Genomic DNA, 21262 nt, shown 5'->3' with positions numbered 1-21262 from the left:
CAAATATCTTTCCAGCCTAGTAAAATCCGGCAAATCTAATAATTGGGATGCTGTGCAGACTATAACAGAATCCTTTACTGGACTTGGAGGGGGAGCCCCCGAACGGTAATATCTGCAGATTCACTTGAGAGTAAACCAGGCTTTAAGCTGTTAGTTCTCTAACCTCTGAGTAGGGACCCTTGAGTTTGCTGCAAGGAGCATGGTTGCCTAAAAAGGCTTTAATTTCTGAGGACTGGCTCGGGCAGGCCAAAACAAACCATTTTCAAAATTGGCTTGGGCCTCCAGGGTCTTCTAAAACTCATTTTCCACACAACCGTGATCCTTTTTTGCCCTCATTTTCGTGCATTTGGAATCTGCCTCCCCCTTCATATACAGAAGGATGCTTAAAATGCACCTTGGAGAATCGAGCAGGAGGTGAAACACCTAGTTTCCCATCTACTCTCAGATGCTGTGACCGAGAAAGGCTCTTTTCTTCTTAAAGGGAGGTCCAAGACTCCCGAGCGTACAGCAGATGGTAGCTGAAAAGTTGTTACAGCTTCACACCCAGATACACCCATGATGGGTGTGTGCATGGGTGATACACTTGTACCTATGTGGGTCTGCAGGTGCGCACACAAGCATGCACACAGGTGTCTGTGTGTGGAAGTGTACATGTGTGTACATAAAAGTGTATGCATGTAGCGGGCAGGTACGTGTGTATACCTATTGTCTCAATCTCAAGAGGGGTGTTCCTTCTTGCCTTCTAATTATGGGTACCTTAGTGAGCAGAAGTGATTAGCAATAGCCTAATGTAGCGTGAGCTTTATCCACATCCCAAATCTGCCCCTTATTTGTGTGTTCTTGGGCAAATTACTTACTTCTCTAAGCTTCGTTTTTGCTGTCTAGAAAATGAAGATTAAAAATAGGGCCTACTTCATGTGGGGTTTTTGACTGTTGGTGAGACAATATATGTTAAATATAGCACAACGAAGAGCACATAACAAGAACTTAAGAAATGATAGGTGCTATTATTATTGTTGTTGTTGTTGTTGTTGTTGTTACTCCTTCCTACCCCATGCTTACAGGGAGAAAGTCAGCAAACTGTTTTCCAGCCCAGGGTGCTATAAGTTTCCACTCCTCTGCATGCTTGCCTCTGAGAGCACCCAAAGTTTGTCACAGGGTTTTTGTGGGGTGTCTAAACCCAAGGTGGAGCTCATAGGTACTAGGTGCTTTCATAGTCTTTTTTTTTTTTTAATAATAGTTTTATTTGTAATAACCAAAACGTGAAACAACCCAGATGTCCTTTAATGGGTGAATGATTAAACAAACTGTGGTACGTCTATACTCTGGAATACTACTCAGCAATAAAAATCAACAAAGTATTGATACACACAGCAACCTGGATGAATCACCAGAGGACCATGCTGAATGAATAAAACCAATTTCAAAGGTTACGTAATATATGCTTTCATAGTCTTAATCCTCATCCATCTTTCTAAGGTTCTGCTGCGCAGGTCGGCCTCTGCAGAGCTAGATTGTCATGGGATCCCACAGAACTGTGCCTTGCAGCTCTTCCTGTGTGAAAGGAGAACTGCCCCATCCTTGCTGCCACAGAGAGGCCCTATAAACCCCTAGTAAACGTTTGCTGAATTGCGCTGGGTTGGGTTCAGTGCCAGCCGTGGCTCTGTATCTCTCCGGGGACCCCCCCCCCCACAAAGCTTTTATTTGATCTGCTCTTTGTGAGCTCGGAAACCATCTTGAATGGGAACCTCCAGGAAGAAAACGTCCCCTCAGCAAATCTTGTTTTTTTTCAATATGTCCTCAAGCTTCCTGTCCCCCTATCTCTGAAAACGAAAGAAATACAATCTTTGGGATGGTAGTAAGCTCTTTTGGGTGGCAGTAAATTGTACTGGTTAGGCAGAGAGCCTCTGAAGTCAGAGTGCTTGGATTAAATCTTGGTTCCATCACTTGCTAGTTCAGTTTGAAGTTTTCTAAGCCTCAGTTTTCTCCTCTGTAAAGTGGGGATAATATTGTACCTGCCTCATGTACCTGTATTGTATGAGGATCGAATGAGATGATACCCATGAAGACCTAGTCCTTGATCCATCGTACATCTTCAGTACAGTTTAGCTGTCGTGATGGGTATTATCGTGGCCATGTTGGTGGGGAGAGCAATGGAGTGGAGAGGACATGGGCACACTGGGCAAGACGTTGAGGTTTTATTTTTGTGCATCTTTGAGCTCCCTAAACATCTGCCCTGAGAGGCACCCAGACAAACTTCCCTTATTCAGGGAAGTGTAGGTGGGGGAGGGGGTCCAACGGCCTCAGGGTTGAGGAAATGGATTATTTCGAGTTTTTTCCAATAACTCGTCCAAATTATGGACTTTTCTTTTTCCCCGATGAGCTCTCCTCAGGAAGAGGAGCCAAGAGAGGGAGAAATGCCCCTGCCACCATTGCTTCTAGAGGCCCCAAGGCCTGGTCTTTACATCTGTCCCAGGGAAGAGAAAGCTGGGGCTCAGAGGCAAGGATGAGCCACTACCTGGAGTGGGGTGAGCTGGGGTGAGGTCACATCCTGCCCTACCCCTCCAAGCGCCTGGGTGGGGCTTCCCATCCAGAGGAAGCAAGTCCCATCAGCTAGTCCTTGGGTGGGGTTTCCCAAAGCCAAGTGTTTAGAGGCAAATCATTGTTCTGAAATTCCGCTAGGTTTCAATGACCACCATGCTGAGAACTCCTCCAAGAACGAAGTGAGATTTTTCAAACCCAAAAGGAGCGAAAGGCGCTTAAAAGGAAGAGAAGTATCTGGCCAAGTCTCAATTCCAAGACTTGAATGAGGAAGAGAGTTTAGACGCAGGGGGACCCAGGCCCTAACCCCTTTCTTTTCATTGTGATCAATGAAATTTTCACAATGGGTCTATCTTTTGTCTGTAAAATGGGGTTGATATAATTTGGGCACCAGGAAGAACACTCGTCTAGGAAATCAGACAATCTTGTCTCTGTCAGACCCAGCTTAGCAGCTACTTTCTGTGGGCCCTTGACACATGCTTTTGCATCTCAGGCCCTTGGTTTTCTCACTGAAACGTGAAAGCCTGGGCTCCAGACTTCCTTGTAGTTCTGTGGCTGTTTCTAGGTCAATGCACCGATGAGGGCTGAGGCAGAGATGTGATGAAGAAGAGAATAGCCAGGATGGGCAAGAAGGTTGGAAGCACCTGAGAATCTCCACCAAGGTGCCAGTAAACCAAAGGTCCACTCCCAGCCATGGTCCCTCCACTGTGTCCTCTGTTCTTGCCTTTAGCCAGGCTATGTAGGGCATCATCTGGGATCTTTTCTCCCCAACCTGTTTGTGGCTCAGCTCGTCTTAAGATGGTCCATTCCAGCTGCCCAAGCAGCATGACCTTGTGAAGTGGTGAGGAAGGTGACCAGGAAATGGCCATGTGGCGGCTGAGGAGCACTCATCAGATGACAGAGCCTTCTGTCCTGATAAGAAAGAAGCACAGGGCTTCCCTGGTGGCACAGTGGTTGAGAATCTGCCTGCCAATGCAGGGGACACGGGTTCGAGCCCTGGTCTGGGAAGATCCCACATGCCGCGGAGCAACTGGGCCCGTGAGCCACAATTACTGAGCCTGCGCGTCTGGAGCCTGTGCTCCGCAACGAGAGGCCGCGACAGTGAGAGGCCCACACACCGCGATGAAGAGTGGCACCCGCTTGCCGCAACTAGAGATAGCCCTCGCACAGAAACGAAGACCCAACACAGCCATAAATAAATAAATACATACATACATACATACATACACACATACATACATACATTTACAAAGCTCAGCTCCCTAGCTCCTCTGGGGGCAAATGCTTTAAAAAAAAAAAAGAAAAGAAAAAAAAAAGAAAGAAGCACAGGCAGCCTCAAGGCCCCTTCCAACTCCAATTCAGTTAGGGAAATATTTAAGGAGCCCCCATAATGTGCCAGACCTCACCGTGCTGACTGAGGACTGAGTTGGGCATAGGGGTGTTGCCGGTGAAGGGACAGCCCCGTCTTCAAGGTACACAGGGTCTCACCACCCAGATGTTTTATGTCCGGTGACTGCACCTCCAGTGGTTTGATGGCAAGTGTCTAGAGCCACCACCAGGTCTTGCCTGGCTCTGGGGGAAAGGACCAATCACAGTCTGTTTCTTCAGCATCTAGAGTGAATCAGCTCAAAAGTGGGACTCTTACTGTTACCAACCCAGGCCCTTGGACTCTTTCATCGATAGAAATTGATTAGAGGCCAGATGAGAATCGCAGGCAAGGCTTTATTGGGACTCATGCTGCACCAGGGAGTGCAAACAAGAAACAGGTGCCTTTGCTCGCTCCCTGAGAGGAGGTGCTTGGGTCCTTAAATAGGGTAACAACAGGGGCAGGTCCGTGGGTTGGGCAGGAGGCAAGGCTTAGGTGGTCTGCCCACCCCCTTGGTGGTGCTGTGTGCAGGAATCATGCACAGTACCCTGTGTTTGCTCCAGGCACCTCAGAAACGGCTGTTGGTTTGTGGCCTTTATGTATCTTATTGTTCGTAATTGCCCCAACTGCACATGCATGCAGTTATTTTTCGTTGCTTATCATTTCTTTGTATTCTGTTGCTGGAGGAGACGTCTGTCCAGGTACAAGCACTCTGGTAAAGGGTCCCAGGTCCCAGTCTGTCTCATTACCAGCGCCTTTGTGTTTCTCTTTTCTCCTTTGAGCACTCTCTGCTCTTACCCAGGCCCCACTCTGAAGCTCCTACCCCTCGAACCTGGCTGCCTCGAACTAACGCTGCTCATTTAACAGCCACTGGGGGAGACTAACCGGGTATCAGGCCCACTCCCTGCCCACAGGTGCTCACAAGCTAGTTGATAAGGGCCCTCTAAGGCAGCACGGACGAGCAAATGCCGTCAGACAAACACACTTACGGGCTTTCCCTGCTCAGGCCCAATAAGCGGGGCTAATGATCAAGGCTGAGTTCACAGCGGAGGGAGGAGGTGGAAACATCACTCTAGGGCTAAGCCACCATCACCCTAAGGAGCTGGCGCTGGAAGGCAGGGCTGAGTCCCGGCATCATCTGTGTATTTAACTTATATGAATTTGACTGTGTATTTCTACCTAAAATAATGAGAGGAAGAGGAAAAATAGAAAATTTAAAACTGTCAGGGATCCTGCCTGCTATTCCGGTCTATGTGCACGTCCTCTTGTGACAGACCCTCCTGGTGCTTGTCTGACAGCCATCAACCTGTCCCCTTTTTTGCCTGCCGAGATCTTGTTTTGTTCCTCTGTTTACCCTCCAGGTGGCCATGTGCTCAGAGAAGGCTGAGACCCTCACCGACCCAGAGGGTAAATCTTGATTAATTAGCTCCAAGCCAATTTTGATAATTCCATTCCCTTTTTCCATGATTGGGTTAGGAATAGACTTATGCTCTGTTTCTGACCAGTGAGACTTTGGGGGTCGGCTTGGGTGTGTGAGGAGAGGGTGCTTTTGTGGAAGACATATTAACTCCTCCCTTCTTGTGCTTCTGGATGTTTCCATGACACATGGAACTACTGTGTCCATCTTGGGACCCCAGAGGAAAGGCAAGAGCATTGCAAAGAGGTCAGACTAAGGCCGTGAGGCCATGGAGCCATTGAATTAACCACCTCTGGTACCAAACTACCTTGGGACTTCTTGTGACATGAGCCAGTCTATCCTCTGTTGTTTAAGCCTTTTCTAAATAGGCTTTTGATTACCTTTGGCTAAAAGCACTCTCGATCATACACCCCAGTGGGAGGATGACAAGGGAGGTATTCATCTGCTGTTCCTGCTGTCAGCCTCAGCTCCTTCTATCTCTCATATTCTCAGCATCTTCAAACACAGAGAAATCCTAGTTTCAAGATCTGTATTTTTTTGTACGACATGATCCTTTGTACAAGCCAACAGCATCATCTGGTACTTAACAGGAGAAATGGTCCATTCCAAAGCTGGAGCAAAAGTGGTTCTGTTGGGCTTTCTAAAGTACGGTGCTAATTGGACAGTATGGGAGATTTAAGGAATTTCCAAGGGCGGTTTTTTTTTTTTTTTACATGTATCCATACACACATTTAATTTTAATTTTTATTATTTATTTATTTATTTGTGGCTGTGTTGGGTCTTCGTTGCTGCATGTGGGCTTCTCATTGTGGTGGCTTCTCTTGTTGCGGAGCACTAGGCGCATGGGCTTCAGTAGTTGTGGCTCGTGGGCTCTAGAGCACAGGTTCAGTAGTTATGGCGCATGGGCTTAGTTGCTCCGCGGCATGTGGGATCTTCCCAGACCAGGGCTCAAACCCGTGTCCCCTATATTGGCAGGCGGATTCTTAACCACTGCCTCACCAGGGAAGTCCCTAATTTTTAAATACAAGTCATCTCGTGTTTATTCTGGTATTTCCAATTCATATACATGGCTTTACTGAACTTTTTCTATATTACATCTGTATCTTTTTCTACACTGAGAATCTTGATTCCCATAAGCACATGATATGACAGAGCTGGAATATCTCAAGGGCAGTTTTGATCATGCAGGTTTGTGCCTTTTGTCTTTAGAACCTAAATCCTTTATGAGATGCAACCGACCTGTGCAATAAGCACTGGGGCACAGTGGAATCAGAGAGTGGCCCCCAAGGAAGTAGAAAGTATGGGCGATTAGAACCTGGTTGAGGAGACGGTATTTAAATGGTAGAATTTATTTAGAAGATAGATACAGATTTGTCCGATGAACTCTCTGTAATGGGAACTGGAGGTTGATGGGGATGGCGGGTCTGGAAGGGCTCCTTCCTTTCTTAAGTCTGGGCTATGTTATGCTGCTGTAATAAACAGCCCCAATCCTTTGGCTTAACATAATAAAGGTTTAGTTCTCATTCATGTTACATGGCCATTGTGGGCTGGCTGTGTCTGTGCTTTGTGTTACCCTCTCGGCTGGGCCTTAGGCCAGTAGAAGTGCCACTGTCTAGAACATTGCCATTCACCGTGGTGGAGGGGAAGGGTACTCTGGAGGGTCCTGCATCAGCAGTTAAATGCTCCGGCCGGAAGTGATCAATGCTACTGCTGCCCACACTCATCAGCCAGAGCTAGTCACATGACCTCACCAACTCTATAAGAAGGCCAGGAAGTGAAATCCTGTTATGTGTCCACAAGAGGAAGGAACCAGGAGCATTTGGTGAACAGCACTAATGACCACCTCGGCCACCCACTTTGTCCAACGATCTATCTAGAATCTGTGTGGACAGATGGGCTAGAGCAAAGGTCCATTCTCTTGCACGTAAGAGTCCATGCTGACTTGTCTTCCTCTCTTTCTTAATCTGCTTTCACCTCGTGACACATGGTGATTCCAGGGGGTCTGGGTACAACTAGCACCCTCCCGTGCAGTTCTACCCTCTCCCTCTAAGCCTTGGACGCTTAATTTTTATTTATGTTTAGTACTAGCCAGGATCAGAACTAAGGAAGTCACCCAGTGTTTCCTGGGATGCCATCAGTTGCTTCCCCACCAAGCCTCCTTAGCTTGCTCGCCCTCTCCACTCTTCAGTCTAGTCCTGTCTCCCTTTGTTCAAACACACAGAACCATTTTGCCTATAGTTTACTCTGCTCAAGACCTCGTGGCTACCTGCTGCCAGCTCAAACCCTCTCCCTCCTGGTCCTCAGGTATGCCCCTGGCTTCTCCAGCCAGGGTTGAGCCCAGCCTCCTTCCTTTTGCTTGCACTGCCCTGTCAACCACACACATATTATTCCCAACAGAAATCAATAGAGAGAGTGGCCAAGCCAATCATCAGATTGTGCCCTGGGAACAGAGACCCAGGGATATGGGCGCCAGGGAGCTGGAAGCTTGGGCAAAGGGACGTATTTATCTGACTGTGCAGCTAAGTAAGGAGGTGTATAAAAAGCAACAGTGACAAGTTCATGGTGGATTTGATTTATTCCTGCAAGATCTTTATAAAACTGTCCCCGATGGAGTATTCATAAGCATCCCTCAGCTACAAGTAGACGGGTCTCAATTTTTCCACTACAGGGAAATGCAAACTTATTTTCTTCTTGGAGAAAGAAGTTATTTTTTCCTGAAGGTTTGACCCAGTCTTTTAAAAATGTAATTAAAATAGTAGTAGTATTGCTAGGGATTGTAGAAATAATATAAAATATAGTTTCTCAAAAAATTTATAAATAAGAGGTTGAGCAAAGGGAGAAGGGGGGATATAAAAGTGGTTATTTGAAAGTACAGTAGGTAGAAATATATGTGAAATATATATATTCTATATTATATATCAAATTATATATATATATATATGTTGATAAAATCAACATTGAAAGTTGTTGATAAAATCCTAGCACTGAAGGAATCTCAAACAAGCAATCTAAACTACCCCCCTACCCACGTGTGGTGCAATCACTATTTTGGAAATGGAAGTGGCTTTTTTACATGTTTAAGCATCATTCAATAAAGACATGTCAGTCATCTTGCATCTTCAAGTCTGCAAAATGGGAGGATCTCTTGTACATTGGTTATCAAAGAAAATTGACCTGTAGCCCTATCAGGTATAGTGTGCGGGTCTAGTACCCTCTCCAAGAGTCTTATTATCATGTCCTTCTCAGACTCCACTTTTGCAGGGAGCTCCCATGTACAGATGGCTGCTCTCTTCTCTCTACCCTGAGGTCCAGATGTGGGACCTTATTAATTTCCAGTCAACAACACCAATAGAAGACAATGGTGTAAGACAGATCTTCTCTGAAGGTATGAGAGTAAGGGGAGAATTACATCCTGACACAGCACGATGAATAATTTAAGATTGATTTTTAAAACATCACTGTTCTCGAAAGTCCTTTTTATCACCCCCTGGGAATTTCTTACTGCCAACTCTTGTTCCAGCATTTTTCAGCTACTCTCTTTCTTCTAAATGGACCTGTTCCATTTTTCTTTTCCTTCCACGTTTTCATACTCAAATGGCTCGTAAAGTTGCTTTGTTCTCCAAAAACAGCTTTCTACCTGGAAGGAATTTTGCTTCTCTCTTTTAAAATAACATTTTTCTGTCCTCACAACTTAATATCAGGATTAATAACATTTTTAAGTTGAAATGTTATATCCATTTTCTCTCACTCTTGCCATGAATTCTGAAGTGGTTTCTTGATTGCAGGCTAAAATTCTGAGAATACATATATATTTATGTCTCATAGCTCTTTCTTATGGCTATATATCCTTTCATAAAGATAGTATTGCTTATGAAAGGAATGATTATAGCAGAGAAAAGATTCTTCCCAAAGTGGGATATAATATATATAGAGAGATGGGAATTAATACTTGTAAATGAATTTTATGCAACACAGGGAATTATATTTGCATAGTTAAAAATGAAATACTTTATCCAAAATGATTTTCATCTATGATTTTCATTATAGATTGCATCTATTAGCTATTGTTACAATAATGTTGCTTGACAAATCATCCCCAAACTCAGTCACTTTTATTGTCATGCATATGCAGTTGGGCTAGGGGTTGGCTGATCTACACTTGGCTTAGCTGCAAGGTGTGGATTGGGTCCAAGTCTGCTCCCCATGACTCTCATTTCCTTGCAGGCCAACTGGGACATGTCCTTCTCATGCTATAGCAGAAGTGCAAGAGGGCAAACATCACCACACAAACCCATTTCAAACCTTTGCTTGCATGATATCCACTAAAATCCCATTGGTCAAAGCAAACATCAGTAGGACAGGGAAGACAGTTTCTCCCACAGTGGGAGAGAAGGGGGCTGAATATTTGCTGAACAATGATTCAAATTATTCCATAATTAAATATCATATGTTTGTCCATCATGCCCAACATCTGTATGTCTCTGCCAGCCAGATCCAACAGGCACTAACAGTGGCTTAAACCAGGAGGGGCTTCAGTTAAATGCAAGATGTGTCTGGGAAATAATCTATTCATGTGGGAGCAAAGATTTCTTTCCAGAAACGTGCATTTAAGACAAAGCCCACAACTTCCCTGAGAGGAAATTGTAGGGCAAGTCATCAAACTTCTCTGACCCAATTTTTACAACCCAGTGAGAGACAATTATTTGCACTTTGCAATAAATTATAGCCCATGGACCTTGAGTAATCCATTGTGCATATTTCCTGTGAAATGAGGCTCTCAAGGATTCAGAATATAAAACAAGGCAATGCAACCAGTGCTAATGTATTAACATTTAATTAATCTCATATTAGTTTATTTAAAGTGTCATGTAATTGCAAACAATTGTTATAGTTTCACCACCCGATTTATCCAGTTGATCCTTAGAAAAATGCTGAAGTGTCACAGTCTTTTCTGGACACATCTCTGGTTTCTTGGTTTAGCACAGAGGCTGGTAAAGCACGTCTCAGGAGCCAAAACAGCCCAGCACCTGTTTTTGTAAATAAAGTTTTATTGGAACCCAGCTATGTCCATTTGTTTTTATGTTATCTTGGCTGCTTTCTCTCTATAATGGCAGCTTGAGAAGCTGCAACAGAAGTGGTCGGACCTCAGAGCCTAAAATATTTACTATGTGGCAAACAGGAAAATGTGCCAGTCCTCATTTAACATAATGCTAGACAGTTGAAATTTGGAGTTGGGTGATACACACAGGTCTGGCATGAATATTGCCCTCAAGTTACCCTTAGAGAAAATTATTCAAGAAAATCAATAATGTAAATTAATATTACACAGCTTTAGTCTGTTTAAGGAAACAATCTTTTCAATACTTTAAGCTGAGCGCTCATATCCCAGTAGGCAGTTATTATACCAATTATAAAATTTGTATCTGCTTATTAAAGTGGACCCTGAGAAACTCTGCTAAGTATTACCTTCTTAGCTTTTAAGAAGATGACTTTACTTGCAATATTGTTTTTTAAAAATATACTTGTCATTACTTCAAACTTTTCACTATTATAGACCATTCCACCTCCATTCACACACATAATTGCATCTAAATTAGTGTAATTTTACTGTATTGTGATCATGGGTATTTCCAAACACCAGCCCCTGATCTCTTTTGTTGGGGTTGGAGAGAACAAAACCTTGTATCTTGCCAGATGTCCACACTTGGAGCCTGTCTGACAGCTTAAGAAAAAAGGAGCTAACATGCATTAAGACTTGGGGAGAAATATATATAGATTTTAAAAGTGAGTGTAAACTCTCAGTTATTTCCAGCAGCTGTGTAGAATCTAGGACAGTGAATAATCTGGGGTCATTTCTATTGGATGTTGAATTAGATTCAGATGTGCAGATTTCTGTGTTATGGGGGTCACTTTAAGCTCCAAATAAGACCTCAGTATGAGGCCTGGATTCTGGAGGAGTTCATTTTAACCTCTTCTCCACTCTGGACTAGGAATAGCACTATTTATAAAATACGGGATTTAGATAATGACTCCAAACTTCGAGATTAGATAAAAACAAGAGGTGCTGACTGACCACACTTCTGAAAGGAAGCTCTCCTGGTAACTGCCAGGCAGTTAAACGATGGATAATCATTGGTTTCCTTTCAAGTCACATGGGCTTGGAAGCTGCAAAACAGTGAAGTAGCTCTCTACACCAGCTGAACGCACTTGGCTCAAATGGCACCATTTTGATTTTTCTTTTTCAGGAGTTGGGTGGGAGAGTGTGCTGCTAACAGGAGATGAGATAACCTCGAAAGCCACAGACACGTCCAGCGCAGACATGACTGTCAAGGTAAGGCATCCTTTCTCTAGTGTGATTCTCAAAGTGCATCTCTAGAGGAAAGTGAGTGTATGGCAGATTTCTGGGGGCAAAATGAGCACTGCCCCTCACCCCACTGGGGTTCTCTCTCTATTCACTGAAGCCTCAGTGAGCCAACCAGAATAAGATTTGCTGAAATTTGGGATCCGGATTAGGAAGCCGCCTGAAAACTAGAATCCAAGACTTGTGATTTCCAATGGACCGGTTGTAGGATCTTCAGTGAATATCTACATGTAGATTGTCTGTAAGTGGTAACCCTGTGGGGACAGTGAAGCAAATATGAAAATTCTGAGCTGAGAAACCCAGGCCCCACTGTGCATCGTGAAGAAAGGTCAGAGAGGCATAAAGTAGCTTTGATCTTGACTCAAGATTTCCACTGATGTCAGCAGGAAGGCAGCACATGGCCCACTCTGCCTGGAATGCTAATGGCCAAAGGTTTACAAAATGAGTCATCTGGAAATCAACCTAATTATCACTGTTCAAATTAAATGCATGAATTAGTAATCATTGCCTAGATTAAGGAATCTGTAGCAAAATATATCAGACATAACTACTTCCCTTATATTACTGGAATAGACAGAAAGGAATGGTCCTCCTCTCTTGGAATTCTGTTTATGTTTCACTTAACAAAGGCTGGGGGTGGGAGGGCTTTCTAACATTTTTGCTTGAATGATTAGAATTTAAATAAATGCCACTTATGGAGTTTTCTTGGAAAAACAAAAAGTAATGTCCTTTTTTATATTGAGATATCACTAGAGAGATTTCACTCCTGGGTTTTTTAGTAGAGGTTGTACAAAAGAATATACAGGATGAATTTATTCAAGCTCTCCTTTGTAATGTGATGGCTGAACTTGTGATATCTGTATTAAAGATGTTAGAGAAAGCAAAGAAACATACCACAGTGAAATGTATTATAAGATGGGAAAGTAGCATGATTGGTTAAAAGAGTCAACTAATCTAAATAATAATTATCCCGTGCTGCAAGTTTGCTTGTAATTATGTTAGCAGAATTTGCAAGGCAATGATATATATTGCAATGATGTATTGGTGTTTTGCTGGCTATTCGTGCAAAGTTTGCAAAGTTTGAGAAATCTTTGGCCATGTTGGATAGAGAGGGGTGGATGCTGATAGTAGAATTTGATGGATTTTGATGTGCTATTTTGCGATCTGTCATCATTTTAAGAATTAGTTTCTGAGATGTGTTGCTAGTGTACCTGCAGAGTTTGTTATATAAAAGCAAATGGTGTATTCTGATACAAACAAGTTTTGCCTAAGTCCCGTTTTATAAGGTTACTATTTAATCAGTGTGCTCCTCTTTGGCACCAGGACCTTGACTAAAGTTGTATTTGGGTCTATTCAATTTCGATGTCATTCTCAACCTCTCTTTCTGTCTTCTTTTATTGAATACCTGGGAATGTTTTATAAGAACAGAGGATTTTTAGTTCATAAAAACTGAACCCACTCAGAAGAAAGAACACTATATACTTTAAAAAGTTAAGCAAAATACAAATATATTTACTACTCCAATAGATTCCTACAAATATTATTAAGTTACTCTATTAATGCCAGTCTCTTCTCAATAAATGATTTTTGAAACCTCTAGGTGGATGTAATTTAGGGAAACGCTTCTGGTTAGATCTTTTCTGTTAGGTTTCCCAATTATGCAGCAATTATCAATTTTTTTCCTTTGGTACCATGCTATTTCCAACCCCACACTGCTTTATGTATCCATCCTGCCCTGTGTCTATCTTAAAGTATTATTTTTTTCTGTGTCTATAAGTGCCTGATGTTCATAAATTAACTACAGATTCCTCATCATATATTCATGCCTCTACAGCTATTCCTGTTTCTAATAGCTACTTCATATATCCTTGTAATATCAGCTACTCCTGTTTTTTGCCCTGGGAAAACAAAATATTCTGTTAAAACATTAATTATAATAAAACTTGATTCAGGGCTTCCCTGGTGGCGCAGTGGTTGAGAATCTGCCTGCCAATGCAGGGGACACGGGTTCGAGCCCTGGTCTGGGAAGATCCCACGTGCCGCGGAGCAGCTGGGCCCGTGAGCCACAATTACTGAGCCTGCGCGTCTGGAGCCTGTGCTCCGCAACAAAAGAGGCCGCGATAGTGAGAGGCCCGCGCACCGCGATGAAGAGTGGACCCTGCTTCCCACAATTAGAGAAAGCCCTCGCACAGAAACGAAGACCAAACACAGTCATAAATAAATAAATAAACAAATACTTAAAAAAAAAAAAAAAGCCCAATCAATACCCACCTCGCCTTGGCATTCTTTAAAAAAAAAACAAAACAAAACTTGATTCATTGACATTTACTAAGGGGAATATCAGCAGAAACCACTAAAATACTTTGGTTTCCTCCCTATTCCTCTTCTTGAGATAGATGTACCTTTCTTCACGCTTAGAAATTTTCTTTCTGAAAAAGGCACATTTTTTTGTGATGTCAGTTGTCTGAATATGGTTTTGTCTACTATATGTAGCTTTGTAATACCATGTCTTATTTTGAAATGATAGAGTCATGCTTCTAAAAATATACATGACTCAGATGAATGAATTCATTTACAAACGAACTTCTGTCATTCTGAGGAATGTTGAACTAAGAGCATTTATGTTAAAAACACCCTCTAAATACACTGATACAGGTAGGAGTATCATGTAGGCCTGCTCAACAATTTAAAATCACTATGTAGTAGGTTGAATTGTGAATCCTTTCCTTCCCCGCAAAACCATACGTCCAAGTCCTAAACCCTGGTACCTGTGACTATGACCTTATTTGGAGAAGAGGTCTTTGCAGATGTAATTAAGAATCTTGAGGTGAGATCATCCTGGATTAACCAGGTAGGACCTAAGTCCAATGACACATGTCCTTATAAGAGACAGAAGAAGAGGTAACACAGAGATGAAGGCCACAAGAAGAGACAGCGGCAGAGGTTGGAGTTCCATATAGCCCAAGCCAAAGAACACCAGAAGCTGGAAGAGGCAAGGAAGTGTTCTTCCCTAGAGACTTCAGAGGAAGCAGTGCCCTGCCAATACCTTGATTTTGGATTTCTGGCCTCTAGAATTGTGAGAGAATAAGTTTTTTTTTGTTGTGAGCCACCGAGTTTGTGGGAATTTGTTACACTAGCCCTAGGAAACCAATATGCTCGGATCTACCCAAGAATTATATACCTACAGTGCCAATACCATAGAGGCTGAAAGCCAATATTACACACATCCATCACTATTTTCTTATTATACTATGCTCAGCCTTTACAAGTTGTTTTTACCTGTTCTTGTTTTGAAAGAACCATTAACCTTTTTCAGCCTGAATCACGATTCACTAGAAGAAAAGGGTAGTCATATTTGGGGATAGCTTCTATATTATATTTTAATCTGTTTTGCTGCTTGTCTAGATATTGATTTTTTTTTAAAGTATGGATCAATATTTTCTAAAACTTGCCTGACCATGAGAATCATCTGCAGCAGTATTTAAAAAAAATATAGCTTCCCAGGCTTCTCCTTTCAAAATTCAGATCCAGAAGATCTGGTTTTGAGAATTAGCATTTTTAACAAGTGCTGGTGATTTTGGGGGTCAGTTTGGGAAAATGTTGTCTAGCATACCATTAAAGCAGTAAGGGGTATGGCCACAGGAGCCCTACCGCTGCCCTTGGCTCTCTGGTTGTCCAGCTGGTCTGAGAAAGGACTTGGGGACTCCCTGTTCAAAACCCTTTGGTTCCGTTTCTTTTGCACACCGACTAAAGCTCAGAACTGCAATTTCATTTCTAGTCCCACCTTCCATCATGTCTGTCTCTGGACCTATTTTTGCCTTCTGCACCCAGCCTACTTGCAACCAGAATGATCTTTTAAAAAGGGCAAGCCAGGGCTTCCCTGGTGGCGCAGTGGTTAAGAATCCACCTGACAATGCAGGGGACACGGGTTTGATCCCTGGTCCGGGAAGATCCCACATGCCGCGGAGCAACTAAGCCCATGCACCACAACTACTGAGCCTGCGCTCTAGAGCCCACGAGCCACAACTACTGAAACCCGTGCGCCTAGAGCCCGTGCTCCACAAGAGAAGCCACCGCAATAAGAAGCCCGCGCACCGCAACAAGGAGTAGCCCCTGCTCGCTGCAAAGCAACGAAGACCCAACGCAGCCAAAAATAAATAAATAAATAAATAAATTTATAAGAAAAAGAAAAGAAAGTAGCATAAGAGAGAGGCACAAGAGACAGACCCTCATGTGAGAACACAGGGAGTAAGTAGGTTTGAGGAAAGACCAGTGATCCCCCTTAACTGCAGTCTAGACAGAGATTGTCTTAGGCAGGTGCTATGTCTTTTAAAACCCCATGGCTTTTATTCAAGGCTTCCTTCCTCTTCCTCTTCCTTCCTCTCTCTCCCAGCCCAGCTAACCCCTATTTATATTCAAGTCTCTGGCTCAAATATTAGGCCTTTCTGACCAGTATTTTCACGTGCTCTCAAAGGCCCTAGTGCTTCTCCTGCAGAGCCAGGCACGTAAATAACCATCAGCGTCCTTGCATGAGATCCGGTCTCCCCTGCGGGAATGTCGTCTCTGTGAGGACCTGCATCCCAGCTCCTGACCGAGTGTGTAGCCTGTCATGTGCAATTGTCAATTGTTGTTGCATGAACAAATGCATGAAGGAAGAAATGAAGACAGTGTCTGTCTAGACTGCAGTTAAGGGGGACCACTGGCCTTTCCTCAAACCTACTTACTCCCTGTGTCCTCACTGGAGGGTCTGTCTCTTGTGCCTCTCTTTATGCTTTCTTTTCTTTTTTCTTTCTTTTTTTTGAAATGTAGTTGATTTACAGTGTTGTGTTAGTTTCACGTGTGCAGCAAAGTGATTCGGGTATCTATATCTATATGTTCTTTTTCAGATTCTCTTCCATTATAGGTTATTACAAGATATTGAGTATAGTTCCCTGTGCTATAGGGTAGATCCTGTTGTTTATCTATTCTTTTTTTTTCTGTCATAGAATCTTTATTTTACATGTTTGCATCACAGCAAGAGAATCCATCCCCTACGTCACCCTGAAACAAAGTGAATCAGCTATAGCTATACATATACATATATCTGTTTATCTATTCTTATGCTACTTTCCTCCGTGTTTTGTTTTTCACTTGTTAGAACCTCTAAATCACAGTTCTTTTTTTTACCACTCCTTTTTTTTCTAAACATAATTGAGGTACATAATTTATATAATATAAAGTTCACACATTTAAGTGTACAATAATTTCTAGTAAATTTACCAACCATCACCATAATCCAGTTTAAGAACATTTTCATCACTCCAGTAAGATCCCTATTATGTCCTATTAGTTTGTCTCCATTTCACCCCCAATCCCAAGCACTACTTTCTGTCTCTATAGGTTTGCCTGTTACGGACATTTAATGTAAATGGAATCATACGACGTGTGGTCTTTTGTGTCTGGCTTCTTTTGCTTAGCATGGTGTTTTTGAGATCCATCCATGTTGTAGCCTCTATTAGTATTTCATTTCTTTTAATGCTGAGTAGTATTTCATTTCATGGATATACCAGAGTTTTGCTTTGTTTTCTAGTCCATTCACAAGTTGATGGACTTTTAGGTTGTTTCCCCTTTTTGGCTATTCTGAATAATTCTGTTACGAATATTCAGGCACAAGTCTTTGTGTGGACGCATGTTTTCTTTTGTCGTGGATATGAACCTAGGAGTGGAATTGCTGGGTCATGTGGTAAATCTGTGTTTAACTGTTTGAAGAACTGTCAGATTGTTTTCCAAAGTAGCTGCACCATGTTACACTCCCAGCAGCAGTGGATGAGGGCTCTGATTTTTCCACATCTTATCAATGCTTGCTATTGTCTGTGTTTTGATTATAACCATCCTAGTGGGTGTCAAGTGGCATTTCATTGTGCTTTAGATGTGCGTTTCCCTGTTGGCTAGTGATGCTGAGTATCTTTTCATCTGCTTATTGGCCATTTGTATGCAGTTAGTTTTTCAATGGCTTGGTTTCCTTTATGTGCAAGAGGGTACGGGGTACGTTCTGTTATTTTCTTACTGCAGATGTGTAGTCATTGTTTACTGAGTGAGGGACCCTCTTCTTGATGATGGGGGAAGGGGGCTCAGTTCATTTTTCCCCTTTAGGATCACTGCCATCCCCCCATCACTGCCCTGGGATGGGATAGGAGTGTCTCATCAATCTCTTTTCTTTCCATTTCTTTCCCTTTCTTTTCTTTCTCTCTCTCTTTTCTGTCTGATTATTTTCCCCTCACATCTCAGCTTTTTTGTTTTTTATCATTGTTATTAACCTATCAGTGTTATATTTTTTATTGTGGTAAAATATACATAACAAAAATCACACTTTTAACCATTTTTAAGTAGCATTATGTCATTCGTATTGTTCTACAGCCATTACCACCATCCATCTCCAGGACTTTTTCATTATCCCAAACTGTAACTCTGTCCCCATGAAATACTAACTCTCCATTCCCCTCCTCCCTTCAGCTCCTGGCAACCACTTCAGTGTCACAGTTTATATGTAATAATATCTAGCTGTCTTCTCAAGGGGATTTAAAATATATCCTATTAAGAGTAGAAAGCAAGTAAGATGGCTAAACCTCAACCTAGCGTTTTAATAACCTCTGGACAGGGCAAGCTAGAAAGGCAGTCATTTTACATGCATTTAAGGACTTTATATTTCCAAAATAAAGTTCCTAGGAAGCTACTTCATACTAGATCTTAAAGGAATTTGCTGGTCACAGAGCGTCCTTTCTTCTGAGGAGTAAACTGCCCAGTGCTGACATCCTGGAAGTGTCTTGCCTTTATTCAGCTGGAGCCACCAACTGCACCTGTTTGGATCTGCATTGTTTTCTTGAATTGTGTTTATTGAATGACTGTACAAAACGACATCAATCCGTGTTAAAAGTACAAAGATCCATGTTAAAAGAAATATCTCTTGGTCTGAAATAATGTGATTTGGCTGCCATCTTCATCAAATATACCAACTAAGTCCCAAATGCTGTCTTTACCTTACCCTCTTGTTTTATATACAGAGACTAAAAACTAAGTATTTGCAAAAAGGAGCACAGAACATTCTAGTACACACCTTGGATTTTTTCGCAGAAAGAAGTCTTGTACTTATTTACATTGTTAAAAGATAAACTGAGCCATAGTAAGAATTTTAAGAGTGTATTTGAACAAAAACTCATTCAAATTAGGCAGCACCAAACCAGAAGTGGTTAGCAGCACTCTGCCCACAGGAGCTGGGGAGAGACTTTTATAGAGAAAAGGTGGAAGCAATGAAAGGCAAGTAATCAATTGGCTGTAACTTAAAGCCTCACTGGCCGTTTGTATTGTTTCTCCTTAGTGTTTTGATTTTGTAACCTTGGGGCAATAACAGCTGAAATTTTGGTTTGCTGTTGGGGGTCTCCATGGCAGTAGAGCCACCTCTGTCTAATGACCTCCTTGTTTAGTTAATTTAACCACATATACAATATTTTTCAGTTGTGCTTAGGCAAGAAGCAGGATGGGTACCAGTTAGGCAAGTTGGGGGTTCTGGCTGCAAAACCGTTTGAAAGGGGCACATTTCCTAACCAAGGACACGAGAGAGCCACATAAAAAGAGGTTGTTGCCTCAGTATGTACAACTTACTGCTGGGAGGGGGATTGTTCTCCTGGAATGGCAGATGTTCTCTGTTACAAAAGGGGAAAAGCATTTAGACTCTTCCGGTGGTGAATAGAGGCCACAGGTTACAGCTTTCTTTGCGAGCTGCCTTTAAAAAGCCGTGCTGCTGAGGACCTCCTGTTGCCAGCGGTGCTGACCAGTTGTCCTTTGTACTTGCCGATGACGACATAGAGGATTGTTTGTGCAGGGGCTCTGGACAAAAAGACACATTTGGGACCAGAAGTCCTTTCTACATTGGGTACATACATAAAGATTGTTCTAAATTTGCTTCCTTGCCAAAGGAACTCTTTTATGGCAGACTTTTTTAGTCCTTGAAACTATTTAGAGTGGTAGATCTCAAAGGGGGATGACAGTGGGGGGTAGGAGGCATTCCAGGACTAACTGTTGGCTGAATGTTCACCATACCCTCTCTTGGAGAATCACTGTCTTGATTTTTTTTTAATATGCATTTTGTATTATTACAAGGAATCAGGTGTGAAAGGCCCTGGTGTACACTATAATATGGTGCTTCAGTATTGGTTATCATTAGTCCTATGTGTTGCTCCCTATGTGTCAAGTAAAGTGAAGGTGAAATAAATGAAGTCACAATTGATAACTCTCATTATATATGTATAGATAAGGAATATTCTGGCAAATGAAAGATCTCAGGTACCTTCTTCTCTGCTGTTTTATTTATTCATCATGTCCTCCTGCTGACAGTAATAGCTAATATTGATTGAGCATTTGTTATGAGCTGGGTACTGTGCTTGGCCCTTACATGTACCATTTCATATAGTCCTCGAAATGGCCCTGCAAAGGAGGAACTCTTATTCACCCCATTTTACAGATGTGGTGACTGGGGCTCAGCAAAATGAAATGAATTATCCAAGATCTCAGAGTGAGTGTTGGAACTCAGGTGAAAAGATGCTTTATAACCTCTCTACGTAGGGGTTGATGAATGCAAATTAATTTTACTATCAGCTAAAGCAGAGTAGCTCCTAGGATGGGGCAAAAGTAGTTTTGCCAGATAAAACACTGGACACCCAGTTAGATTTGAATTTTAGATAAGCAACAAGTAATTTTTTAGTATCAGTATGTGCCAAATATTGCATGGGACATACTAAGAAATTGTTTATTTGTTACCAAAATTTAAATTTAACTGGCCATCCTATATTTTAATTTGCTAAGTCTGGCAGTCCTAGGCAGGGAGGGGTATTGCAAAGGAGGTAAAGGAAACAGCTTAATGCATTTGATTGCTGTGGTCTGAGATTATTTGTGGTTTTGTATTTCTTTCTTTACTATGACTTTATTCATTTCAGGATGACCGTATATTATATTAAGTTCATTATATTAAGCTTTAAATCAGACAGATATACAGGTTCAGTTTATACGATAAACTAATAACCTATCAATGGATCTCTCCTGATCCACTTTTTTTTTTTTCCCTAGAAATAAAGCCTTCCAAACCTGACCCATGCCAAGATGTGTACCTCACTGGTTTCTCTGTGAAGTGAAACCATGGGAAATTCTGCCCTCAGTTTGTTTGTTTCTCTTGACTTAAAACAAAACAAAACAAAACAAAAAACACGACTTTTCCTCAATCTGGGCATGTTATAATTTTTCTGAAGCCTATTCTAGGGTTTTCATTTTCAGCTGGGCTATCAATCAGTGATTTCATTTCCTGCAGAGAGCCTCACCATCCCAAGTTTTAAAATGTTGATGAAATATTCTTGTGCTTTTACCTAGTCTATGGCTTAGTAAAATTCCCCTCTCTCTGGGTGGTCACCTCCTGAAATAGATGACACCGGCCTACATATTCCCAGCAAAAGTTCTGACACATTCACACATATTTCCTGAGTACATCAGTGCATTTCCTCCAATGCATATTTCTAGCATTCCAGGGGTGGGAGCGACTAACGATGACAGA

General features: G+C 42.2%; 1 protein-coding gene across 6 annotated transcripts in view; it reads left to right on the top strand.

The window, feature by feature from the left end:
* Window positions 1-21262, top strand: part of PALM2AKAP2 (PALM2 and AKAP2 fusion) — a 489254-nt gene that overhangs the window by 342156 nt on the left and 125836 nt on the right. For all 6 annotated transcript variants that reach the window (XM_068553888.1, XM_068553885.1, XM_068553886.1 and 3 more), the window contains one exon: window positions 11570-11655. In XM_068553888.1, coding sequence (XP_068409989.1) covers window positions 11570-11655 — 86 coding nt within the window. The remainder of the gene's footprint in view (window positions 1-11569; window positions 11656-21262) is intronic.

Source organism: Eschrichtius robustus, chromosome 10, assembly GCF_028021215.1.
Source record: "Eschrichtius robustus isolate mEscRob2 chromosome 10, mEscRob2.pri, whole genome shotgun sequence".
Taxonomy (NCBI): domain Eukaryota; kingdom Metazoa; phylum Chordata; class Mammalia; order Artiodactyla; family Eschrichtiidae; genus Eschrichtius; species Eschrichtius robustus.
The sequence above is the reverse complement of the archived record's forward strand: the minus strand, read 5'-3'. Positions and strand labels throughout refer to the sequence as shown.